Below are 21281 nucleotides of genomic sequence, written 5' to 3' on the forward strand. Positions count from 1 at the left end.
ACTACCGCTGCTTGAGGCCACTGTCTCATCTCACCTCATCACAACTGGCCCTGATGAGCCCCACCTCTAAAACATTTCCAACAGTCAGCCATTTTGTATAATCTGCCATTTTGTGTTCAGCCTTCATCAATCCGTAGCCTTTAATCCGTAGATTGATCCACAAAAGCATTATTGGTAATGAATGCAGGCCAATTTTAACTAGCAATGGCCATTTTTAACTGTTTAGAGTAAGTTTGTTTATATTTGAGGCTTTTTTAATCGTGTGAGATTGAAAAAAAAGATATGAAATAAAAGGGTAAATAAGATAAAATTGTCTTGCATTTCCTTTGGTATCTCAAAAAGAAATAAAAAGGAGGCATCAATACACAGATATGGGTAATATGCAAATATTTTTAAATGTAATGTAATTAAGTAATCCAAAGAGGTATGATTAAATACTAAATAATCTCAAACCAGTTAACAGCCATCGCAATATCGTCTCCAGGAAGACATAAGAATATATTGTTCAAGTAAAGCGCTGACAGTGAAAATTGGGTTCTAGACGTCAGGAACTTCCAAATATCTCCAAACACATACTTTGCTTTTCAGGGATCCAATTCCCACTGCCAGCTGCTGTCTCCCTTCCACAAACACTGCAGCAAACCGTCAGTTAATTTATTTACAACTTTGGCACTGATTTTTGTATCTATCAATTACCGTTCTTTCAATTTTTGTCGCAAATCTGGGAACACGTCCTGGTAGAAGACTGAAAGGAAGAACGTAAAAGAGGGGGGAAAGTTAACAAGGCACTGAACTTATTTTTTAGAATCCTTTTTGCCCCATGATGAGATCTATTAATTTTTTTAAAAATACATCATAAAAAAATGAGCAGAGGAGCTATAGTCAGTTTGATTCTGAAACCTTGGAGTTGACTGTTGTCACAGATGGGGGACCAGGTAAGCTCTCTGTAGGCTGCCACTACTCTGTTACAGGTTTCTTTAGAGGGCCCCAGAGCACCCAACCGGCCCTACTCTTTCCCAGTATGTTTTACTTTATATGTGAGCAAATGAGGCAGAATAATAAACAATTTTATTTAAGAGGTCTACTAACAACTGACTTTCAAAAAAAACTTTTAGAATAATGAGAACAGTAAAAGTAGGTGAACAAACAAAATAAAACACCTAATGTGTCTATCTAGACTGTTCCTAGTTGTCTCCTGGCAAAAAAGCTGACTCACCCCTTCTGGATGAGGAATCCTTTTATCTGCAGCAGCCTCTCCTCAGTTCTGCTCCCTGGGAGTGAACACTCTCCCCCTGTGGGTGAGGCCTTTTATCCCTTCTTCTCAGGCATTATCTCCCTACTTCTCTATTGGTACAATCACAGGGTCCAAAAGGGACCTGGGAAATGTAGTTAGGCTTCCAAAGTGCCGGCAGCGGCAGGCAATCTCCTGGGGATTTGCCCCCTTGCCCAGAGATCGGCAGGAGGTAGCAAGTAGAGATGGGCACGAACCAAAATATGAACCAAAATTAAGCATGAACCAGGCCGGTTTGTGGTTCGCGAACCACAGTTCATCAGATCCCATTTCTGATGAACCACCATGAACTTTAGGCTGGTTCGTTTGGTTCGTTTTTTGATTCATGACTGCAGACAGCCTGGTGCCAATCAATCAGTTTCCTAAGCAACAGGGGATGGACTTCCTGCAGACCTTCTGCTGACCCGGAAGTGGCCTTCTGCTGACCCAGAAGTGATGATTTTCTGACCCGGATGTGACATTTCCATGAACCAAACAAACCAGTTCGCGAACCAGGGGCAGGTTCATGAAAGTTTGTGAAATTTGACGAACCACGAACCACATGGTTTGGGTTTTTTCCAGTTCATGCCCATCTCTAGTAGCAAGCCTCCCGGAGGTGTCCCACCACTGGCAGGCACTCAGGGAACACACACCGTGCACATGCTCTCTGGGGGCGTGGTGAGTCCAGCTCTGTTTTCACTGTGATGCTTCTTTGACTTGCCAGTTTGCATTCCTTTAAGGTGTGAGAAACTGTCAAGATCTGCATTTCAATTCATGAATGTGGGAGATGGGGGAAACTGGGATACTTTTAGCAGTTGAGGAAAAACTGATATTGGACACATGACTGTGTGAGCAAGTGCATGGGAAGTTGGAGGGGGACATGTGGAATGAGGTTCACTTGAGCATCCCTAGGTAGTATGTGTAGAGAGACTGTGAGAGAGGGCTTCCTCAGCTGGGGTGAAATTATGGTACTTTCTCCCCAAGGATATTCATTTGTCCCCTTCTATTACTGTCTTCTGCCAGTGGGTAGAGACTTACGACTTTCATCTGGCATTCCCTTAATGATCCCTCCTTCTTCCTTTATGTTTTAATTTGCTGCCATCTGTTTTATAAAATGTATTTTAGCTCTGTTTCTAATTGATTTTTTTGATTAATTGATTTTATTTTATGATGTATTTTATTATGCTATTTTAATTGTTAGGCGTCTTGCTGGCCCTGATTGGGCAGAAAGTCAGAATATAAATGTTGCAAATAAACATACATCTGCAACAGCTACTACCAGAACTGACAAAACCATACTATACCTGCTTCATCGGAAAGGACATTCTCAAGGATTTTTTTTTTTAAGATAAAGACCTTTCTACAGTCAAAGACAGGCCAAGTCAGACTCAACCACCCAGCTTCCTGGAGATGGGGCTTACTTAATGTTATAGCCAATGTTATAGCCAACACCAATTAGAAGAAGTATATTAATTGTTGAAAAAGTCTAGCAATGTGTATAACTGAATATATCAAGACTCCAGTAGCACCTATAAGATTAACAAAATTAGTGGTAGGGTATGAGCTTTTGTGCGCCACAGCTCACTTCTTCAGATATACGTGCTACTGGATTCTTGCTGTCATGGGGCTCCGTGATAATGAGGACTCCTCAGGAGGAGAGGAGCCTCGTGTAGCCAGCCCTGACTCAGCAGAGCCCAGGGATCAGGAATAACAGCTGCCGGCTGATCAGCATCCGCAGCCAGCAGCTGAGCCAGAGGCTCCAACACCCTCTAGCCCCAACACCACTAGTGAAGCTCAGCCACCAGTTGACCAAAGTCCACAGCCAGCAGCCGAACCAGAGGCACCAACACCCTCCAGCTCCAACATGACTGGTGAAACGCAGTCAAGGATGCCCAAACCTCCAGCTTCACCCAAAGAGTGCCACATACAAAGGCAACGTGAGAAGCTGCAGGAGAGGTGGCAAAGTGCACGCCTCCTGGCCAGGCGCCAGCTGCTTGTGGAGAGTGATGAGGAGTGACCGCAGGATAGCTCCCAAGCAACTGGCTGCAAGTCCAGCCTCACTATAAAAGCCAGCCACAGAAGACCAGGAGGTGTGGAAGCAACGTGTCAGAATCCTGCTATTGCTGTGACCACGCCATTGAACCGTGCCTTGCATTTGTGACCTTTGGGCCGTGCCTTGACTCTGCCTTTGCTCAGCTCTTGAACCTTGCTGACAACCGAACTTTGGACTGCCTGACCTTGCTATTTGGACTCTGGAATGGACTCTGACTATGCTACTGGACCAGCCCACGACACTTGCTCTCTTCCACTGCTACGGACAGACTAACACGGCTATCCATCTTGATCTAACTGAATATATTTTTTCTAACTGGTTATATTTTTTTCAAATTGGTTTTTAATTTATGTAACAAAGATTTGATTTTCTTGGTTATATTTTGTGCTGGTTTTGTTAGATTCTGTGTCTCTGTTTTGTAGATTCAGGGTGTATATTTTAGGGTTATGAGGGTTTTACCCAGATTTTGACCCATCCTTTTCCCAGGTATGGCCCAGCCACAGCTCAACGGGGAAACAGAAGTCTACAACCATGAAAACAGATGTGACTGTTACAATTTTAAATAGGGTGGGTCCTTCTGAATATTAAGGGTGTGGCTTGGATTCTACAGAGATTTCTGTGGGAGCCAGCAAGGGGGCAAGTTGTGCTAACCCCCAAAGAAGTCCACTGATTCTCCCCGCTCCTCAAGCTGCTCCAGTATCCCAGGAGCACCATTTCAAGGGATGTCTGGGACTGCTGTGCAAGGAGAGAATAGGTGGAAATTGCTCCCTTTTTGGAACATGTAACTCTATACAGGAACCAACCCCATGTTCTGTATAATTTCATCACCTAGGGATTGTGGCTATTTGGCAGTATGAGAAGCGCATGATAGTGAAGGAGAGGTGAATGTAAAGGGATTAGTAAGGGAAACACAGTGAAAGGGCTCTTTCAGTTATCTCACTGTGAATATTCACAGACGTTCCAGTTTTGTGTACGGTCAAACTTATGCTCATATTCTGCTCTGACCTATATTTGTGCTTGTTCAGAAATGAAGATATCCAAATATGGCTTGACCTATAATCTGGACATGTGTTCTATTCACAACAGTGAAATGCACATGGGTGTTGCTCCGCAAAAGAAATTAGCTGAAAGTGGGAAAATTATCCCTTTTCTTTTTAGAAATCAAAGCCAAATGTCATCATGCTTAAAAAACAAAAAAGACGGTCATATCAATCCTTTGCTGTCAAAAGCAGAGGAATATGTATCCTTGGCATAAATTTGCTTGCACAGTAAATAATATACATTTCTAAATCTACTATATCAGACAAATATAACCCTGTAATAGTCATCAGTCTTACCTTGAAAGTTTCGCCATGACGTTTGCCTCTGCTGGAAGAACAATCATTTCCTGATTAGTAAGTATTCCTTCCATCAGTTTATTGACCGTATACTCAGTGTCTAAGAGGGGAAGAACTCTGTATTAAATGGAATGAAAAACAAAATGATATATTTATACCTATATATATATAAGCTCCCAAATGCTCCCCCCCAGCACAACATTGGGGATTGCCACCATGGTGACTGCAAGCCAAGCTCAGTGAACAGACTCACTCTACGTGATCAAGTGGTGTGCAAGTGAACAGGGAAGAATACACGTGAGTCTATTCAATTGCCATTCAAGGCTGAATCCACATTACCTCGGCGCGTCCCGGCGTTGCACTAAATGTTCGCTAAACACCCGGAAGTATAGCGCTTTCTAGCGCGATTCAGAAATCGCCCTTGAAAGACGCTATACTTCCGGGTGTTTAGTGAACATTTAGTGCAACACCGGGACGCGCCGAGGTAATGTGGATTCAGCCCAAATGTCATTCATCACTTGTAGCTTGGCCCTCAGGCAAAGAAAATGCAGAGAAAGCTGCCACCTGGCAGCCCCGTTGCTCTTGCACTGCAGCGCACTGCACTGCACTGGCAGCTGCAATGACATCAGGCTACCATAGGAAAGCAGTGCTCTGTGGATTCCAGCAGCAATTAAAAATAAATAAAAAATATTGCTAAGTGTATGAGTGACAGTGGAAGGCTGAGGTGGCTTGATGCCAGTCCAGGAGGGAGGGAAGGCAACGTCCTATGGGCAGGAAACTGCCGAGAAAGGGGCGACGTCCTCCACACTCAGGCACCTATGGGGAGGGCAAGCTGGATTTCATGTCCAGTGTCAGCTCTGTCAGTTTCACCTCCCCTTCTGGGAGGTGGAGAGGAAATAAACAAAACCCTTGGAGCAGCCATATTTGCAGTCTCTGTAGAGGGAAACTGACAAAGCCTTCCGATCGCTCCTTTTAAGAACTTGGCTTCTCAGGTAACATTGCGTCTCGCTTCACTTTAGCATCCTAGTGTAGTCCGTCTCGTTTAGAGAGGCTCTTACGCCATTGTTCTCCCATTGTAGATACACGTGCACTGCTAGGGAGATGGTGCACAGTTCAATATAAGACCACACAGAAAGTAAGTCACTTGAGCATCCCCTTTTAAGATGTCTTGTGTAGAAAGGCTCTGAGTCTGGAAACAACTTGGCAACTAGGAAAGATCGTGCAGCACTGGAGCAATACAATCAAGACAGCATATTTTGATAGTCTTGTGCAGGGGTCATTTCGTAGAAAAAGAGCTGGAGGAACTCGTTAGAATAACTCATTAGCATAACTCATTAGCATATGCCACACCCCTTGACATCACCAGAAGTGTGTCATTAGCATAACTGATTTGCATCTGCCACACCCCCTGACATCACCTATCTTGGTTGTTTTGGACCCAATCCTGGCCATTCAGGGCTGAAATTGGGCCCAAAATGGCCAAAAAGGGCCCCAAAATGGTCAGGATTGGGCCGCTGCTGAGTGGGAGAGTGATCCACCACCCATCAGAGGACTGATCTGGGCCGTTTCAGCACCAATCCAGCCTGAAATGGACCCAAAATGGCCGAGTCAGGTAGGCGGGGCCATCTGACATGTTACCTCTTTGGGGAACTGCCGGAACTGCATTCCTGCGCGTTCCTCCTCAAAATGAGCCCTGGTCTTGTGTATCCTACATTTTTGGACTTCACAGAATGGGATTCTCCTGCTTCCCTCTGCTACTGCTGACCTGCCTGAAATGTTGTCCCCTCAAGATTACCAAAGGGGACAAAGTGGTGGTCTGTAATAGGAGGGGAGAATAAGTGGAAATCCACCACTCCATCTTCTGCAAATAGAAATGCTGTTCGATTGGAGAACTGTATGGCTGGACCCATGGTAGTGGTAGTAATGGGATTTAAACATAACATTTTTTCTCCTTGACGTGCTTACTTTGTAATGATATCCTTTGTAAAGCCAGTGTCAATCCAATATGGGCATAGACATGTTGTCTTGATTCCATCCTTTCCCAAAAGATGTAGTTCTTCTTTCAGGGTTTGGTGAAATGAAATACAACCAGACTTGGATGCGCTGGGGGATAGGAGAGAGGAAAAGTTAGATATTACTTGCAGAAATTACTTGCAGAAATACTTGCGCTGTGTAGTATTTCATGTGTTTTCTTTGTCATCTTTTTTAAAACTATCATTTTTGAGGGGCAAAACTCTGAGATTTACCTATGATCCTGGTGGTCAACTAATTCTTAACAGGGCTCTTATTTTCAACTGAGGGAGGACAGCAGAATCAGAAAAAATTGCCTCTACCCACCAACTGAGTCACTTCTACATGTTCTGTCAAAGAACTTGAATCTGTGGGCAGTTTGGGAATTTTGAAAGCTGACAGTGAATGCCGTCACAAAATGGCTGCCATGGCAGTTAGAGCCAATCATAATATGTTGGGAGGTTCCAAACCAAGTAGGGATTCCATTCCCCCAGTAGGGGCAGGAGATCCTCCGCTCCCAGCCTCTGCCCCCGCCACGGCTTACATGGACAGCAGGGGGGAAAGGTGTGGAGAAAGAGTGGGGGAGCTCTTTCCCAGCATGACATTGTTCCCAGCATGACAAGGAAGTGAAGGCCCCTATGTGGAGCTGATTTGACCGTCCACTTCCACGATGTGCTGGGAATGACATTTGCGGTATGATACGGAAGTGCTCCAGAGTCCCCCTTGTGTACAAGCTCCACCCCGGGTTGGCCCCAGGGGACCTGGCTACCCCAAAGCCAAGTGCCTTTCTGTGGTGGAGGATCAAGGAAGCTGTTTCTACAGACACAAAGGTGATGCCTCCTGGGCTATTTTGAAATACCCCCTGCTGGAGAAAAGACAGGGGTTGGGTCTTTGCTTTGGGGAAGAAAGTGGACACCATGGCACCCAAAGGCACCACCTTAGGGGCCACTACTTTATCCCCTTCTGCCCTGGAATTAACTGCCACATAGGCTCTGGCAAAACCCTTCCTTTAAGTACCTCAGCAGCTCACCTCAGCCCTGTACAGACAGGCTGTCTGCACAGTGACTGCACAGAAAGGAAGAGTGGGCCTTAGTGCACTAGCTTCACCTCCTGCCTTCATGTGATCACCGGCTCAGCTCACAAACACTGCATCTATGTGCAGAGGAAGGATTCATGTGTATGCTCCCTCCCCATGATGAGCAAAATTTGGAAAGCAGTATCCCCAAATATGGGGAGGGAGTGTTCACGTACACACTTCCTCCACATGGTCGTACCATGCAGAAGACTGAGGGCCAAGCTACAAGTAATGAATGACACTTGAACGGCAAGTGGATTGAGTAGAGAGCAAGTGGAGGGCAAGTGAATAGGGAGGAATACACTTGCCGTTCAAGTGTCATTCATCACTTGTAGTTTGGCCCTCAGTGACCAGGCAGAGGTGGGCCCAATGATCTCATGCCTGCCGTCCTTCCCTGCACATTCAGTCAATGTGTGGAGAGGTGTGTATATGGCTTTGTGGGACTGCTATCCATATCCTACTTTTCATATGTATGTAACTTCTCTATTCTTAAAAATATGAGCTCGTATTTAGGACAGGGAAAAATTCTAGTAAAAAAACCCTTTAGCTATTATTGTATGGCAAGATGCTTAAAAAGCATCTTGGCAGCCCTAAGGAAGCCCGCCTCGCCTCAACCAGGGCCTTTTCAGTCCTGGCCCCAGCCTGGTGGAACACTCTGTCAATGGAAACCCGGGCCCAGCGGGACATATTATCGTTCCGCCGGGCCTGTAAGACAGAGCTGGTCCGCCAGCCGTTTGGTGATTGAAGGGGGCGGTGCCATGTCGGCCTCCCACCTTTGGGGTGGGGGAGGGTTCTCCCCACCACTGCACTTTGTTAATTTATTTTATTGTTTGTATATTGATTTTAGTTCTTGTTTTTATCGATTTTAACTGTTCACTGCCCAGAGCCCTTGGGGATGGGCGGTATATAAATTGAAATATATATAAAAAAAAGCATTTAGGTTAACTTAAAGTAGGGATAGCCAATATCCTCAGCCTGGAGGTGGGAAGATAAATTTTCCTAGAGAAGATAGTTTTTGGGGGGGGGGGGGTCACCAAGTTGGTCAATGATAGAACAGCAATGTTCAAGTCCAGTAGCACCTTAAAGACCCACATGATTTTCAGGTTATTATAAGCTCCTGAAGGAAGCTTTGAGTCTCGAAAGCTTGGTGATGGTGGGGAATGCCATTAATTCATAGCTGACTTATGGTGACCCCTGCTGGAGTTTTCAAGGCAAGAGACTAACAGAAGTGGTTTGCAATCGCCTGCCTCGGCAACCTCGGTTTTCGTTGGAGGTCTTCCCTCCAATTACTAACTGACCCTGCTTAGTTTCCAAGATCTGACAAGATCAGGCTTGCCTGGGGTACCCGGTCATGGAATAGAGTATTTAAAATGGAGGGCATTTTTGTAAAAGGAATAGTGTTGTACAGGGGTCATTCCGTAGAAAAAGAGCTGGAGGAACTCATTAGCATAACTCTATAGCATAACTCATTAGCATATGCCATGCCCCTTGCCATCACCTGAAGTGTGTCATTAGCATAACTGATTTGCATATGCCACACCCCCTGACATCACCTATCCTGGCTGTTTTGGACCCAATCCTGGCCATTCAGGGCCGAAATTGGGCTCAAAATGGCAAAAGGGTGCTGAAAATGGTCAAAAAGGGGCCCAAAATGGTCAGGATCGGGCCGCTGCTGAGCCGGAGAGTGATCTACCACCCGTCAGAGGCCTGATCTGGGCCGATTTGGCCCCAATCAGGGCTGAAATGGGTCCAAAATGGCCGAGAGTCAGGTGGGCGGGGCCACCTGACATGTGACCTCTTTGGGGAACTGCTGGAACTGCGTTCCTGTGCGTTCCCCCTCGAAATGAGCCCTGGTGTTGTAGATTTAATATCTCTGAAATTTTTCTTGATAGTTTCCTACTGTATTTATTATATTGCTGTTTTTTGAATTTTGTAATCTGCCCTGAGCCCATCTCTGAGAAAGCCAGAGTATTAATAAATTAATGAATTTGCCTTTGGGAGACAAAGACTCCATTACCATTACACAGCATAGTGCAGAGGTGAACATGGCTCAGTATGATCCAGGAGATCCAGGTTCGAATCCCCACTCTGCCATGGGAGCTTGGTGGCTGATCTTGGCCCTGTGACCCACTTTCATCCTAACCTACCACACAGGGTTGTTGTAAGAATAAACCAGAGGAGAGGAGAATGACCTAAACTGCTGTGGGCCCCCATTGGAGGGAAAGGAATGGTATAAATAAAGTACATTAAATAAAATAAAATTAATATTTGTTTGTTTACCCTGAAACAGTCTGGTTTTTGCTGCTTTGAAAGGCATGGAGATGTTTGTTGTTTGGCATTAAAATATACTAAATATATTTATTAAAATATACTAAATATAGTAAACACTCTCCTACAGTTAAAACTATGCCACAGTACTTGCTTTTTGGCCAGTACATGGTGCCTTAGGGTGCCTTAGGGCACATGCATTGCTGTACAGGACATCTAGAGACAAACTGCTCCCCCCTGCAACTCAGAGACTTAACAGCTATGGAAAGGGAAGGTGACTGAAGAAAGACAAATTAAGTAACAAATTAAGCAAGAAAGCCAAATAATGGAACTAACAGTGCAATCCTAAACAGAGTTACTCTGGTCTAAGCCTACTGAAATCAATGGGCTTAGACCAGAGTAACTCTGCTTAGGATTGCACTGAAAATGTTAATAAGGTCTCCTTAGGAGGAATAGAGATAACATGGGGATATTGATTTAACAGGACAGGAGTTGTCCTACTGGCAGGGCAATTGTAAGTAGAATTACAACCTTCTAAGTTCATTGAAGTCAATGGGCTTAGAAGAATGCCACTCCACTTGGGATTGCAGTGTAAATCAGGTCACAAGACTATCGGTTTCTTGGCTTGTACATGCAAGAAAGCAGCTGAAGCATGTGGTAAGGGGAGGGTTTTTCCAAAGCATCTTCCACTCTATGCACTGCAAGAGGTGTCAAAAAGTCATTTTCCAGTGTTTCCATTTGGTAGAAAATAGTTTCAGTGCAGGAGGGCAGGGGGGTTCTTGGGATCAGGGGCTATTCAGTGGGCCAGAGGGTAACTTGGGGGAGGAGAGGGGCTGGATTCAACCTCCAGGCCTATATTTGCCTATTCTTACTCTATAACCAACAGCATTATTCACACACTGTGTTGGATCCTGCGGCAGTAGTCCACTAATGCTGGTGCCGCAGATGTAAGACTCTCTTGCATCACAGAAAAGCATTTCACTCTATGGGGAGGCACCACTCTTAGTGGAGCAGATCTGTGGAATCTACCCCATTATGTTAGTATGATGCATGACAATCAGGTTATACATACCTATAAGTCACCATGAATGGTGCACCCACCCAACCAGAAACTGAAGCAATTGTGACAATATGGCCATAGTTCTTTGCAATCATTGCTGGCAGGAACGCTTTCACGGTCTTGAATACAATTAAAAGTAAAACAAACAGGCAAACTTTAGAAGCCGAAGTTTAGGACGTTTTCTTATTTGCTTCATTTCTATAACTGTTTACAGTAATTTGATTTACATTTCTAGCCTGAGAAAGGCAGATCACACAGTGTAAGTCAATATAATCAGTAGGACTAGAAAAGAGCAAGAGTCTGGTAGCATCTAGAAGACTAACAAAATTTGTAGTAGGGTATGAGCTTTCATGAGTCACACAGCTCTCTTCACAGCTCTCTCAGAGCTCTCGCAGACCCACCCAACTCACAGGATAATTGTTGTAAGGATAATGATAACACATTTTGTAAACCCCTCTGTGTGGGTGTTAAGTTTTCCTGAAGGCCAATATATAAATCAGATATTATTATTATTAAGACTGGATGCAATTGAACAGAAGTTTTAATTCTGTATTATAAACTTATTATTATTATTCAGTTGACCACTGCTGAAGACCTTGTTATCAAAATGCATCTCGTTTTCTGTTTGAAGCCTGTGCTTGAAGTGGTTCTTTTGTAACGGTTTACAGTATTTTGATTTACATTATTTTTCATTTTTGTACATACATGTATTTATATTTATTTTACATTTTGTTGCAAATCCATTGCCGCTTTTGGCCTTTACACATCTTGTGGATTAGATAACATTACGATTTTCCCCCCGCAACCTTTCCCAGTTTCTCTGCTTTCTGAAATGGTTGCATTTCAGTCCTCCTGTTATGGGAGAGTACTTAATATAGAAAGTTGTCCTCGCTAGAGCGAGAATGTATGGAGCTGGTGAATGCTGGATGGAAGATCTCATGAGAACCATGACGGAATGAAGGCAGGATATAAATTTAAGACCGGAGATTATGGACCTGTGCTCTGACCTAGATAGAACAGGCAAGTCTGATCTCGTCAGATCTTGGAAGCTGAGCAGTGTTGGTTTGGTTAGTAATTAGATGAGAAACCTCCAACAAAGACCAGGGTTGCAGAGGCAGGCAATGACAAACCACCTCTGTTAATCTGTTGCCTTGAAAACCCCAGCAGGGGTCGCCATACGTCAGCTACGGCTTGATACCACTTTTTATCACCACATGGATATGTAATTGAGATTTAAAAAACTAAACAGGAGTCAGAAGACATAGAGGCGAGTTAATCATTTCCAAATATACCATAACAACGTTGCGGACTTGCAGGGAGGGGAAATACCCTACCCTCTTCCAGACCGACTCCCTGAGCTGACTGTAGCCCCCCTTGCAAGCTTCGGCTTCCCTGTGCCCTGCTTCTTTCCTGAGAAATCCCTGCACTGCTTTTCCCACACCCTCTGCTTCCTTCTGCACTCCCCCATCCCACTCCATTGCTTTCCCTTTCATCCCCTCCTGTCACTGTCCTCTCTTCTTCTGCTTCTGGCTGTCCTCCGCACCCTCTGCCACAGTCTGCTTGGTCTCACCTCTCCCCAACACCTCTTTGTTCCCCAGTCTCCACAATTTTGGATGGTATCTTGTCTGATTTTTTTGAGAAGGCTCTTTGTTGTTTGGAATTGCCTTGGGAACACAAAATAGCAGTTGAGATTTCACAAGGACTTCTGATGAGATCTTGGCTACCAAACTATTTAGGTTTCTTTCCAATGTCTGAGCTTGCACAGACATTGCTGTATTTTTGTTATTTTTCTCCTTTTTTACTTCCAGATTTTTTTGAAATTGCTACCCTAGCCCTGAGTGGTCCTGTTTTGTGGATTTTTTGGTCTGCACAGTGGAGCCGCCCATGGTTAATAGATATGTGGATTGATTGATTTATCTGTATTCTACGTTTGTTTGGGGATGGATAGATTGACAGTGCCATTCTAAGTAGAGTTGGGTGGTACCATGTATCTTGCTGGGGGATACCCTCCAAAGCCCTTGACTTCAATAGAAGAGTGTCACTCTATTTAAGAGCCAGTTTGGTGTAGTGGTTAAGAGCGCGGGACTCTAATCTGGAGAGCCGAGTTTGATTCCCCACTCCTCCACTTGAAGCCAGCTGGGTGACCTTGGGCTAGTCACAGCTCTCTGGAGCTCTCTCAGCCCCACCCACCTCACAGGGTGATTGTTGTGCGGTAATAATAACTCTTTGTAAACCGCTCTGAGTGGGCATTAAGTTGTCCTGAAGGGCAGTATATAAATCTAATGTCATTATTATTATATATTCAAGACAGCCAAGCTATTTCTCTAGAGATGATCATCACATGTGCTTTTGGGGGAGGGGGTAATTATTTTTAAAATTAAAAAAAAATTCTGGAGAGGAGACTATTAAATGATCTAAATATATAAATGATATCCTTGATGTTTGGTGCCTTCATCATCTGACAGAGTAGTCATAAACAGAGTTACATGCTTCTAAATCCACTTAAGTCGATGGGTTTAACTCTACTTATGGTTGCACTGTAAGTCTTCTAAGACCGAGAAGTAACTCTGCTTAGGATTGCAAAAGGCAGTTTGCTCTCTCAAGAGCTTTAGCTGATAAGAAAGTTGCCACATTAAGAAACCATTACAAAAGTGCATTTGAAGTCAGTGGGCTTACACTGGAGCAGGGCCCCGCCCACCTGACTCGGCCATTTTGGGCCCGTTTTGGCCTGGATCGGGCCTCTGACAGGTGGTGGATCACTCTCCTGCTCAGCAGTGGCCCAATCCCGACCATTTTAGGCCCCTTTTTGGCCATTTTCAGCACCCTTTTGCCATTTGGGGCCCAATTTCAGCCCTGAATGGCCAGGATTGGGTCCAAAACAGCCAGGATAGGTGATGTCAGGGGGTGTGGCATATGCAAATCAGTTATGCTATGACACATTTCCAGTGATGTCAAAGGGTGTGGCATATGCTAATGAGTTATGCTAATGAGCTATGTTAATGAGTTCCTCCAGCTCTTTTTCTACGAAATGACCCCTGCGCTGGAGTAACTTTGCTTAGGACTGTATTGAAAATCTACCCTAATGATAGACAGTACAATTACATGCTAGGAAAACTGAGAGATAAACAGGGCAGTCCAAAGAATTAAACTACAAGCGACGAATTACATGAGGATGCTCACGTGATGGGAGTTGCAATGTTAGCTGGGAAGATGAGTTTTAAAAGAGATTGGAAGGCTCTGTCAATTTCCCCTCTCTACAGAGCCTGCAAATATGGCTGCTCAGGGGGTTTGTTTATTATGCCTCCTAGAAGGGGAGGTGAAACTGACAGAGCCTTTGGGAGGCAAAGAGGAAATTAGCAAACCCTCTGAGGAGCAATCTTTGCTGACTCTGAACCAAACTACAAGTGACGCCTGACACAGGTTGGACACTTGTCAGCTTCCCTCACGTTTTGATGGGAAATGTAGGCAGCTTGGTAGAATGTTGTACAAGTGACAGTTGAAAAGTCCATTGGACAGCAGTCGGAGAGCCAAGCTGCAAGACCAGGATGCCTACATTCCCCATCAAAATTTGAGGGAAGCTGACAAGTGTCCAACTAGTGTCAGGTGTCACTTGTAGTTTGGCTCTCAGCAGAGAGAGGAAATTGAAAAAGCCTTCCGATTTCTTTTAAAACTCAGCTTCCCAGCTAACATTGCGACTTCCGTCACGTGCGCGTCCTCGTGTAATTCATCTCTTGTAGCTTGGCTCTAAGGTGAATTACACCCTGACTGGAGTCAATGGAATGGAACTCTGCTTAGAATTGTGCCTAAAATGATAGTAGAATTAGGTGATGGGAAAAACTGAAGTCATATTCTCAGTGTTAATACTAAGTAGAAGCTAATAGCCAATAAAAATGTCACATTGGGCATACCCATTGTATGTATACCATGGCATTAGTAATTCTTACATTACACTTAAAACTTTGAGATACTGGTGACAATTACCCAGTGATGAGCAAGAACGTTAACTTCAAACATGTTCTGGATGTCCTCATCCTTGATTGAAAGAAGACCTCCTATGGTGATCACTCCGGCATTATTAACCAAGATAGTGATGTCTCCGATGTCTTTTTTCATCTTTAAAATGCAAAGAAAATGAAAATCTATTACATAAATAAGGAATACACATGATGTAAATTCAGAGGGAATTAAGATGAAGCTCGTCCTTAGTGTAGGAATACAGTTTATGTCAGAGTTTTATTCCAATCCAGGGCTCATTTTGAGGGGGAACGTGCAGGAATGCAGTTCCATGGTCACATGTCAGGTGGCCCCGCCCACCTGACTCTCGGCCATTTTGGGCCCGTTTCAGCCTGGATTGGGGCTGAAACAGCCCAGATCAGGCCTCTGACGGGTGGTGGATCACTCTCCCACTCAGCAGTGGCTCGATCCTGACCGTTTTGGGCCCCTTTTCGGCCATTTTTAGCCCCTTTTTGCCATTTTGGGCCCAATTTTGGCCCTGAATGGCCAGGATTGGCCCAAAACAGCCAAGATAGGTGATGTCAGGGGGTGTGGCATATCTAAACTCTCCTCTGTCTGGAGATCAGGGGGCGGGGCCACCGGCCACGTGACCATTTTCGCCAAGGGTCATTTAAACTTTAAAAAACTCCCCCCCCCTTGTTCCAGCTGACCCAAAGTGATGTCCTTGTGCGGTCCTGAGTTCCACCACTGAGTTCCACCACCTCTTTTCCCAGAAAAAAAGACCTGTGTATTGTCATGTGTAGATTTTAAGAGCCATCTGTCTCAATATATACACTGTACCAAGGCCCAGGGGCAGGGAGTATCTGAGAATGGCAGGAATGTCTAACTTCATAGAAGCTGGCAATATTATAGACATACTGGTAGAGGGCCAAAAGATATTCAGATGTAGGATAAATTTGTAAGCACTAATTCTACATAGACTTGATTAAGATAAGAAGTAGCAAGAATGAACTAACTATTGTTATATGTTTCAAGAAGATGTTTCAAATATAGATAACCTTGTTTAGTGTACGAAGTCATATGATAACAAGATAGCCAAGAATTTGAGTCTTTGGTGCAGCTGTTGTTAAGAGAAGGTCCTGAAACCCTATAAATACAACAAGCTAAACCAGGGGTCATTTCATAGAAAAAGATCTGGAGGAACTCATTAGCATAACTCATGCATAACTCATTAGCATATGCCACACCTCTTGCCATCATCAGAAGTGTGTCATTAACATAGCTGATTTGCATATGCCACATCCCCAGACATCACCTATTCTGGCTGTTTTGGACCCGAAATTGGGCTCAAAATGGCAAAAAGGGGCTGAAAATGGCTGAAAAGGGACCCAAAATGGTCAGGATCGGGCCAGTGATGAGCGGGAGAGTGATCCACCACCTGTCAGAGGCCCGATCCAGGCTGTTTTGGCCCCAATCTAGGCCGAAATGGGCCCAAAATGACAGAGTCAGGTGGGAAGGGCCACCTAACATGTGACCTCTTTGGGGAACTGCCAGAACTGCGTTTCTGTGCATCCCCCCTCGAAATGAGCATCAGGATCATTATGGTTGCTATCACTGCGGCAGAATAGACTACTGTGCTATATCAGATGGAAATTGGCAATATGAGAGTAACGTGCCTATGAAGAAGTGAATTATTCATGAAACGGGTGTTACTTACGTATGCTGGCAAACCCTGTAGGCGTGGCTGACTGGACGTCGGACATCTCCCCACAGCACAGCCTCATATCTTCAGAAAGTGTTTATTCAATTGTTGACTCTCTTTCTTTGGACACTGTTGCCGCTTTGGACCTTTCACTGTTACTTATACATTGTCTGTACATTTTGTACAGGGGAGTGCCTGTGTGCACCCTTATATTGCTGTTTCACTGTGTGCCTGCGTGCACTTTGATTCTTGGACCGTTTTGGACACTATTGCTTTTGTGTTCCACTGTTCTTTGGTGATTTATTTATCATAATAACCATTACAAATGTTTTTTTGATAATTTCTTTATTGTTTCTATTAATTTGGTTCACTCTTAGTATATTTATTGACTTCCTGTTTAAATTAGTTCTCCTCCGGTTTCTTTGTTTGGGGTCTTTCACCTGGGCTGTTTCTACACACGTTGGATAATGCACTTTCAATACTCTTTAGTGAACATTTGGAACTACCTTTCGATATGTGGGGAAAAAAATCCTCTTCCAAAGTGCATTATTCAACGTGTGCAGAAATGGCCCTGATCCTTTTAATGGGACAAGCTGCAGATTGAACGCTCTACTGCTGAGCCATGGTCCCTCTTATGATGGTCCAGCAGACAAGGGCAAAGGTCAAGAATTTGGCTCAGTGACATCTTACCTTATCTGCAGTTCTGTAGATGTCCTCCCTTTTCCCACAATCCACCACATATGAATGGACGAAAGCACCCAGCTTTCTACATTCCTCTGCTGTTTCCTCAACGCCTTGCTGCAAGTAAAAAGCAGAGAAACTTTCGTAACCTACAGGTATTGTGACCAGAGATACTTGGAGACCTGCATACCAAAGCCATAGTTTGTCAGAATTCAGGTGGACTGCAAAGGTTGGAGCTGATATGACCGTGGCTAAGGGCCAAATGAAATGGGACAGCGGCAGCCATGTTGGTTTAATCATGTGTTTGCCTCACTCATGTATTAATCAAACCGGACAGACAAATGTGGACAGCTGTACCTTCCCCACCTTACCTCCCTCAAAAGTTTGGTTGTACTTTTCCCCTCAGTCCTGGGCTTGGTACCCAAAGTGAGCCAGGATAGGAGAAAAATGCCTGAGGAAATGGACTACAGAAAGATAACCTGGCAACCTGACTCAAGGCCTGTGGTAGGTGTCATAGGCCATTTTCACACGTCTTACCGGCCGTGCAAAATCGTGCAAAACTCCTGGAACAACGGTGTCTTCCTGGCGTAATTTCCCATCATGACTCCAGCTTGACACGAATCACGCCACAAACCAGAGTCATGATGGGAAATCACACCAGAAAGATGCCAACGTTCTGGGAGTTTTGCACGATTTTCTGCAGCTGGTAAGACATGTGAAGACGGCCTATGGCTTCCCTACTTAATCCAATCCTTTGTGTTTACTTTCTGTGGGAGGAGCTTATATGGGGCTATTGGTGAGTTGTTGGCATATATGCAACTCTGCAGGGCTGTATCCATTGGGGAGGGGTCATCTCTGTAGTCCATCAGCCCTTTATTGGGATCTACATGCTTCTTAACCGCATTTTCATAATTTCGACAGCCGCCTCAACAAAGCCAGTGCTCTGGGGAAACTGGAGGCTGGACTTTTGAAGTTAAAATCCATAGTCTCTTGCAGATGTGTGGAACTCTGATGTCTTCAAAGGCAGAAACTGAAAGTTGTTGCATCACATAGAAAATCTGTCTCTTGCAAAAGTGGACTAGAAACCAATCCCCTGACGATGAAACAGGTCCTTGTACATCCTGGCTGCATGAATAAATTGCCAGAGGAGGCCAGTGTACAACCTTTACAAAAGAAGCCATCATTTGATCCTTGAGATCTTAAGCCTGCTTTATCGAAAACCTTTTTATACCATTGTTTTGCCATAGCTCAGAATGAAACATACAGCTCTTCCTATCCTTGCCACAACCCCAGCTGGCCAGGTCAGAAAAGAATTACTGCCAAAGATCACCCAGCAAGCGTCAAGACAGAGAGGAACTACTCAGGGTATGAAATAATAAAACAATCCAATGAAACTATCATCATCATCACTAATATTAATATTATTTATAGTCTGCCTTTCCCACGGAAAGGTGAATTGCACAGTGTGAGTCAGTACAGTCAATTTCAAACACATTTCAATAACCAAATGTAAAAACGTCTATACCTGCAAAGTTAGCAAAGATTTAAAGCATGCAGAAATCCAATGCAGATTTGAAGAAATGCTGAAACAGAGCATCAGCAATTCCAAACAACATAGAAACTACCAAGTAGGGTCATGCTTACAGCAACAGACAGTTCACAATAGAAAACGCTATAGTTGCTAATTGCTATCCTTTTATTGGTGCATCTCTTTGAGAACTCTACCTGACAGCTCAGCCCTCCTATCTAAGGAAAAGGCCCCCTTGCATAATTCAGCTTCGCATAGTAATCAGCTGCATAACACCAAGCCATAAAGGCCATGCTAGCAGGCAGAAACAGTATAAAACACAACACGGCAACCTAAAATGGTATTCATAAAACAATTCTCAGGCTAGAAGCAAACCAAAAAGGAGATTTAAAGAAGATGTAAGCCTTTAGTTACAAGCCTGAGTAAAAAAGAAGTGTTCTGGACCGGTTCCTAAAGGAAAGCAGGGTAAGTGACAGGTGAGCTTTAAGAGGAAGGACAATTTGCATGTACCTTGTTGATATCCCAAAGAACCAGTTGGCACTGGTGCTTGGAAAATGCAGAAGCTATTCCCTTTCCAAGTCCATGGGCAGCTCCAGTAATCAGAACAATCTCTCCTCCCAGAGATTTTTTCTTCTTGGGAATGAACTGCTTCACCAGCACCTCCAAATAAGAAAACATTGCGATTAAAATACCCTTAGAGAATAGCAGCCAATCCATTATTCTTCCTCCTTTAAATGCTTAGCTTTACAACTGTCGATAGCGTTGGAAGGCTTGTGAAGTGAAGCCTGTTTCAGGTGGGGAGCCGTGCTGGTCTGCAGTAGAACAGCAAGATTCGGGTCCAGTAGCACCTTAAAGACCAAAAAGATTTCTAGAGCATAAGCTTTTGAGAGCCAGAGCACAATTAGTCAGATAAAAGTAGGACTGGAAATCCCTAAGCCTTTATATAGAAGCCGGGAGGTGGGCGGGGAGTTGCAATGAAGGGTAGCAGTACGCAAAAGTGCAATGTAGCTCAACTATGTGGGAAGGGTGATGCAAAGAAGGATGTCAGGAGGCAAAGGTGCAATGCAGCTCGATTAGGTGGGAAGGGTGTAGCAAAGCAGGGTATTAGGAGACAAAAGTGCAATGCAGCTCGATTAGGAGAGGTGTAGCAAAGGAGGGTATCGGGAGGCAAAGGTGCAATGCAGCTCGATTAGGTGGGAAGGGTGTAGCAAAGGAGGGTGTCAGGAGGCAAAGGTACAATGCAGCTCGATTAGGAGAGGTGTAGCAAAGGAGGGTATCGGAAGGCAAAGGTACAATGCAGTTCGATTAGGTGGGAAGGGTGTAGCAGGGGGCGTGGCGGCAGTCTCGGAGTGGATGGACGCATGTTGAAGGAGCTCCGACTCCCCCCAGCCTGGAAACACGCAAAATAAAGCTGTTACTACAAAAAAAAAAGAAAGGAATGAGGAAGCAAGAGTCGGGGAAGAAAAAATCACTGACCAGATCGTACCAAAGCCAGCAAACACTTTTACCAGAAGCGGTTCCTGTCGCACAGCAAATCCACGGTCACGAAGCAGATAAAATGGCCGATGGAACTTTGGAAGCTAGCGCAGTGGTAAATACTTTATCTGCTCCCCTTGATAAACAATTGACACAATTGCAGCAGGCACTTGTTAAGCAAATGTCTGAACTAATACAGCCTTTATCTAACCAGCTGGCTGACATAAAGTTAGAACTACTTAAAACAAATGCGAAAGTCGACAATGCACTATATATGGCCTTAATGTCCCAGCGTGATATTCGTGATCTGCAGTTGTCTTCTTACTCCTTTCAAGCAAGAATTATCAATCTAGAAGTGGCTGTAAGGAGGAGAAATTTAAGGCTACGTGGAATAGAAGAATTCCAATTTGAGAACAGTGATTTAATTTCAACTCTACATCAAAATTGTTATTCTTTCTCCATGCAATTCCTTTATTGGTCCCTCAAAAATTATGAAAAATTTGCAGAACCTACTAAACAAATTGTTATGGAATGGAAAGAAACCCAGAAGAGCCTTTAAGACTCTCAGACTAAAACGCTCAGATGGAGGATTCAACTACCCGGATTTGAATATGTATCAAATTGCGATTAGACTATTAAACATCACACAAATTTTAAAATCTACAAGTATTTCAGACTGGACTAAAACTATACACCCAAACAAATAAATATCAATAATTCAGAGCTTAATTTGGAATGGCAAAGAAAATCAATTGACAGGAAAGATTGATAACCCTTTTTTTAAGGATATGCTGACAAATTGGAACCAACATAGGAAGAAGATCTTACCCACCATATCAAGATATTCATCTTTTTTGGGCCAAAACT

The 21281-nt window shown here is 44.1% G+C and overlaps 1 protein-coding gene across 1 annotated transcript; it reads right to left on the minus strand.

Annotated features, from left to right (window-relative positions):
- Positions 1-213: 213 nt before the first annotated feature.
- Positions 214-19701, minus strand: LOC129336875 (17-beta-hydroxysteroid dehydrogenase 13-like). The gene is made up of 7 exons (XM_054990262.1): positions 19449-19701; positions 17420-17527; positions 15055-15186; positions 11086-11192; positions 6626-6763; positions 4661-4777; positions 214-745 (listed from the first exon to the last, which is right to left on the minus strand). Exons 1-7 carry the CDS (start codon positions 19653-19655, stop codon positions 655-657), a joined length of 900 nt encoding a protein of 299 aa, XP_054846237.1. The 5' UTR covers positions 19656-19701; the 3' UTR covers positions 214-654.
- Between the last annotated feature and the right edge of the window lie 1580 nt (positions 19702-21281).

Source organism: Eublepharis macularius, chromosome 10 (genome assembly GCF_028583425.1).
Source record: "Eublepharis macularius isolate TG4126 chromosome 10, MPM_Emac_v1.0, whole genome shotgun sequence".
NCBI lineage: Eukaryota > Metazoa > Chordata > Lepidosauria > Squamata > Eublepharidae > Eublepharis > Eublepharis macularius.

Excerpts from the sequence above, each read along its gene's own strand:
- LOC129336875 (XM_054990262.1), bottom strand. The coding sequence starts at position 19,655 with ATGGATTGGCTGCTATTCTCTAAGGGTATTTTAATCGCAATGTTTTCT. Across the intron at positions 17,528-19,448 it reads TTCTTTGGGATATCAACAAG|CAAGGCGTTGAGGAAACAGC; the intron begins GTACATGCAAAT and ends TTTTACTTGCAG. Across the intron at positions 11,193-15,054 it reads ACGTTCTTGCTCATCACTGG|ACCGTGAAAGCGTTCCTGCC; the intron begins GTAATTGTCACC and ends ATTGTATTCAAG.